The sequence below is a fragment of the Hyperolius riggenbachi genome, chromosome 1, assembly GCF_040937935.1.
Source record: "Hyperolius riggenbachi isolate aHypRig1 chromosome 1, aHypRig1.pri, whole genome shotgun sequence".
Classification (NCBI taxonomy): domain Eukaryota; kingdom Metazoa; phylum Chordata; class Amphibia; order Anura; family Hyperoliidae; genus Hyperolius; species Hyperolius riggenbachi.
The window spans coordinates 179,793,316-179,799,315 of NC_090646.1; the positions used below are offsets into that span (position 1 = coordinate 179,793,316).

The following is a 6,000-nucleotide window of genomic DNA, read 5'->3' on the forward strand; positions in this document are numbered from 1 at the left end:
CGTTGACATTCTCATTGTATGATATGCTGTGCCTTTCTCTCTGCTTCTGTGTTTAACCTTTGTTCTGTCTTGTGTCACTATTGGCAATCGCCACTCTTGCAATTGCGTACCTACTTTGTTTCTGCTGTTGTGTGTTCACCGTCGCTGGTTGGCGACTAGATTGGTGCACACACATACATTCTGTCCCTGTGCTCATTCTCATTGGCAATCACATCTCTTGCAATAGCGTTCTCACTTGGTTTCCACTGTTGTGTGTTCGCCATCGCTGGTTGGCGAGTAGATTGGTGGACATACATACAATGCTTCTCTGTGCTTATTCAGTCTTGTGTAGCTGTTAGCAATCGCCATCTCTTGCGATTGCTTACCCACCTGGTCTTCACGGTTGTGTGTTCATCGTCGCTCTGGCGACTAGATTGGTGGACACACATACACCCTGTCTCTGTGCTCTCTCTCTTTAAGGGCTATCTTGCCCTGCATTTCTTCCCCTCGTACAATTCCTATCTGGCATCTGTGGCTGGGCAGAGGATCTGTTCCTCTGCACTCCACAGCTCCATCTGCCGGCAGGAATTCCCCTCTACAGGTGCATAGCACCATTGCTGGGTTCTCTCAGATTATACGCTTGTGGAGGATTTCCGCAGTGTCAGCGCGCATCCTGTGCGCTGACCACGGGAAGAATTCCACAATCGTTACACTTTCCAAATGTGCGGAAGGCCAGAACATTTGTCAATACTATAGTCTCTAGCAGAGGCACAACAATACCGCCTAGCAAACACAATGATCATGGGACCCCCTGCAGCATCCCCCATTCCCCCCGCCCCTCCCAGGGGGTCCAGAGCTACAGGGGCTCGCTCCTCCTTCCTTTCCCCTTGCAGAGAAAGCGCAGTGGGGCTGTGTAAAGTTATTTACCTACTAGTACAGTTGTGTCAATTCTTCTCTTTCTCCCTATGACTCCTGATGCATGTCAATTGATCAGGAACCAGAGGAGGGCAGCATAGAGCAAGTGGTCGCCAGTAGGAGCCAACACAACAGGAGCAGTTGAATATTTTCACACAGCTCTACTAAGTTTACTCTGCAAGGGAGGAGGAGCGGGCCTCCATAGCCCATGGTGCCCCCCAAAACTGCAAGGGTTGCAGGAGCTAGAGTTTGCTTAAAGTGGATCCGAGATAAGCTTGTACTCATTGCATTTTGTGTTGCTTTCATAGAGTTTATAGGGCATTCCTCAAGCCAAATACTTTTTTCGTTTTGTTTTAATACTCTTAATTCCCTTTGAACTAAACAAGCCTTGCCCACAGCTTCTCCAGAGAGCATTGGTACTCTGAGCCTTAGTAGCAAGGGCTTATGGGAGCTCAGTCTGGGCAAAAAGAGGAGGTGGTTACTAGCCAGAGATTTCAGAGGCAGAGGGAAGGAGGGAGGAGGAGAGGGGAGTGAAGTTTTCACAGGCTGAGGGCTGGAGATACAGATCAGCTTGCCTGTGTGTAATGTGACGAATAGAACATGGCTGCCCTCATTGTATCACAGGAATAAATAATCATGTTGTATCACATAAATAAATAAAACAGTTGAAGCTGTTTGCAGCTAGATTTGCTGTGTAAACTACCTAAACTTTAGATAAGATATATAGACAAGTTACTTGTTATGGTTAGTATTTGATCTCGGATCCACTTTAACAAACACTTTTTACTAACATGAAGATCTAGCAATATTTTTTTTTTTACATTTCGAACAGAGCTTAAAATGTTTAGAACCATTGATGAATTAACAGGTTTTTTTATTGTCTGTGTCCGTGTGGAAGAGCTTCAGGCTGGTTTCACACTGTAAACCAGCATTGGTGATGTGGTGCATCGCACCCGAGTCTAACACAGGCCTTCAGGGAACACCGCTCTATTGTGCGGTGTTCCCTGTCTGGTCACCGGCCAAGCAGGAAGTGATGCGCACTTGCCGTCACTTCCTGCTTCAGGTATGCAGAAGCGTATTGTTTAAATACGCTTTTACAAATGCGCGCTGTGACGTGGCGTAGGTAATTTTTTTTAAATCCTCGTGTTGCCATAGACTAACATGACTTCCGGGCTGATGCAGATCGACACAAGTGTACACAGAAGCCGCGCGGTAATGTCATTTTGGGCCTGCGTTGAGGATGTGGCGAAAACGTTACTTCTGTCACGCCGTAACATTGCAGTATGAAAGTTTCCATAGACTTTCATTGCACAGTGGTGGGGTGTGGTAAAAATGCCGCACCGCCTCGCCCCGGTGCGAAAGGGCCCTTTCCCTTATTTGCTGCATCACTGTGACAAATGATGCAGCAACAAAATTGCCTCATGTTAAAAACTGTACCAAACTGATGCTTACCAGATTCCTTATTTCATTTTCACTCCAGCACTAAATAAATTACAGGTAAATGATGTTATCATGGCATTAAAGGTAACCAAAAACAAAACAAACAAACAAAAAAACTGTTTCACCTACCTGGGGCTTCTATGAGCTGTCCTGTACCCGCACCTTCACTGCACAATGCTCCAGTCTTCCCCAGCACCCCTCCTTCAGCCGGGTGAGTCAACAGCCAATGCTTATGAGCAGCCCTGGCCGCCAGTGTCCTCGATGTGATGGCACAGCACAAGATGGCTGAAGGGGGCTTGTAGAAGCCCCAGGTATGTTAAACTGTTTTTTTGTTTGTTTTTTTTACTTTAGGTTGATTTTAAGATACATTTTCTTTGCAAATGTTGTTCATAATGAGCTAAATTCCCAAACTGTACAACTGTCATTAGAACAGCAGAGGGAGATGAAGCTACCACCTGGGACATGTTCTTAGTGACAAGTGTTATAGTCAAAGTAGCATTTTCGTTACATCTGAACTACAGTCAAAAGATCCCCTCGGCTCAAACAAGCATAAGAACAAACGTTTATTTGTAACTTCTGTATGCAAGCTACACAGACAGACAGCATGAAAAATGGAAGTCTGAAAATAGCAGGGTAGTGCTTACAGACTGAATTAGATAGGACATTACCATTCAAGATGGCAGCTTCCACTACTAGACAGATGTGATCAGGAACATTTTTATTTTCACATAGTCTGCATTACTTTAGTCCAAAGGCAGGTAGGGTAACTATATAGTCAATAAAGAGTTGAGAGACATGTTTTTAATTTTATGATAAGCCAGACTGGAATGTAAGCTAGGGACAACACCATTGTCTGGAACACAGAGAACAAACAAAAAAACTGATACATTTGTAATATTTTCCTGTAGACAAAAAAAAATCAGCACCGGGGGAATCAGGTAATTGATCACTGCTGAAGAAAGACAATATCCAAAAGTCCACACAGATAAAACTATTAAAAAATCAGCGCAGATCATAAGTGAATCCACTGTTGGTAAGCTCCTTCTAATCCTTTGGGTGATGGTCTGCCACTTGGATGTATAAACTGGATGACTACTTTGGTGAAATACAGCTGATTGTGAAACAGTGGATTCACTTATGATCTGCGCTGATTTTGTAATATTTTCCTGTTCTATCATAGCTTAAAAAAACAAAAAACAAAACACAGGTAGATTTATAATGATAACATTTCAGCCATTTGTATGTAAGAATGGATGGATAAAAAGGAGGATCTATGTGGAATAACATGCATTACCTTGTCAGTCTGAAAGCTCACAGGATATCCATATCTGCAGTAAGTGACAAAATGCTCACAGTTATCCCACAGCAAGCTGTATGGTGTGGCCCCAATTAATTGTTCAGCCCTTTGGGCCACTTCCTCATTACAGAGCGGTTTGGTGCTGAAGCTGCTGTCCATGTGATTAACAATTATAGCTCCACCATAGGCAAAGTCCTGCACAGTGTCCACCCTAATACTGGCCACCTTGGCCAGGACACCCAAAATCAGCCTCTTGTTTGTCACAACTCGGCCAGTCAGACACTTGTCGTCTGTAAGAACAGGAAGGATATCGGGCATCAGATGGGCCACTTTGTTATTTCCTAAATAAATGCCATAGTGGACAAAAAGAGTCCTGGGGACTTCTAACAAATCTCCCCGTTCAAAGTAGGATATGTCCTGATAATGGGATTCTCCTTCACTTTCCTCTGACATGCTAAAGAGCTTGAAGCTGGCAACTAATGATATCTTATCTAGGACATAGAATAACAGATCTAGCAGTGAGCTCTTCATCGTCTTGCTCTTGGCCGTCTGGCTGCTGTAATTCAAACCAGAATTAGTGCTGAGGGTATAATGCTGCCTGGTGCTGAGTTTGAGGAATATTTATAAGGTTTGTGTGTTATGGAGTGACATCATTGCACGGTGGCTACAATTGGCTGGGAGGAATTTGGAGGCAGCCAAACTTATTTGTTTATGTTTCATTGGAAGAAAGCCTGTAGATGTAAACAGAGCCCACAGTAGCAATTCTCCCATAGCTCTAAATTGAGACGTGTATGCACAGAACAGGCACTCCCTATCCCAAACCAGGGATTTTCCACAGTGTATAACAGGCTGATTCATGAACCAGGCTTTTGAAGGCTTCATAGGAACAAACCTGGAGGGCTTAAAAATTATTTCCATTTCCTTTTTGCATCCCTTTTTTTTTTTTTTTTACTGAATCATACATTGTAATTGTGGTGGTAATAGCACAAAATGCACATGCATTCTCCCTGATGTTCTCTCAATCTAAATATAAATTGTTTAACAGAGTAGTAGATTTTTAATCCTTTTCCAGTCATTTAAATATGAAAAAAAAAAAAAATAAAAATAAAAAATATATATATATAAAAAAACCCATATGAATATGTAATACTTTCAGCAAAATGTTGTTTGCAACCTTTACATTACTAATAAAAATTGTTTTTGTGTTAAAGGGATACTGTAGGGGGGTCGGGGGAAAATGAGTTGAACTTACCCGGGGCTTCTAATTATCCCCCGCAGACATCCTGTGCCCACGCAGCCACTCACCGATGCTCCGGCCCCACCTCTGGTCCACTTCTGGAATTTCAGACTTTAAAGTCTGAAAACCACTGCACTTGCGTTGCCGTGTCCTCGCTTCCGCTGATGGCACCAGGAGCGTACGGCGCAGGCACAGACCATAATGGGCCTGCGCAGTACGCTCCTGGTGACATCAGCGGCAGTGAGGACACGGCAACGCAGGCGCAGTGGTTTTCAGACTTTTAAGTCTGAAATTCCAGAAGTGGACTGGAGGCGGGGCCGGAGCATCGGTGAGTGGCTGCGCGGGCACAGGATGTCTGCGGGGGACCATTAGAAGCCCCGGGTAACTTTAACTCATTTTCCCCCGACCCCCTACAGTATCCCTTTAAGGCATGCATTTTTGTTGCATAATTATTCTGTGATTCAATATCATCTGCGTTCATTTTGCAAAGTTTTTTAGATGTATACCTTTGTGCACAAAGCTGGCGTGCAAAATCACACAAACTATATTATTAGTCACTACAGCTGCTGACAGAGTGTTTCTTGCTTTAATCATGAACTTTAGTCCATGCATCAAAGAGGTAAAAGGATTTTGTGGATAGTAAAAACCAAACAGATACTTACCTGGGGCTTCAATTTCTTCTTCTGCCCCCTGTAGCTGTCATGTCCTGCGCCGTCCTCCTACGATCCTCCGTTCTCCGCCACTGCACCGGTTAATTATTCATTTAACAAGACGAATAGTGTGTGCTCCCCCTAGTACTGCGCCTGCGCAGTGAGCTCCCGCAGACGCGAGCAGGAGCGAACACGCGCGTGGCCATGGCCGTGCAGCCGCAGTTTCGCAACAGGGATAATCAGACCGGGACCGGCGGCGGGGAACGGGTGATCAGAGGAGGACGGCGTGGAACATAACAGCTACAGGGGGCTGATAGAAACCTCAGGTAAGTGTCTGTTTTTGTTTCTTTTTACTATCAAAAGAACCCCTTTAACAAATACTACATAGCCAAGCAGTGCTTTAAAGTACAACTGAACTGAGAGGGATATGGTGGCTGACATATTTATTTCTTTTTAAACAACATAAGTGTAAGTTGGCTGGC

At 44.2% G+C, this 6,000-nt stretch overlaps 1 protein-coding gene across 1 annotated transcript in view; it reads right to left on the minus strand.

The window, feature by feature from the left end:
- LRAT (lecithin retinol acyltransferase) overlaps window positions 1–4,211 on the minus strand; it is a 48,483-nt gene extending 44,272 nt beyond the window's left edge. Inside the window, exon 1 of the mRNA XM_068269540.1 lies at window positions 3,629–4,211. Coding sequence (XP_068125641.1) covers window positions 3,629–4,162 — 534 coding nt within the window. The 5' untranslated portion in view covers window positions 4,163–4,211. The remainder of the gene's footprint in view (window positions 1–3,628) is intronic.
- Between the last annotated feature and the right edge of the window lie 1,789 nt (window positions 4,212–6,000).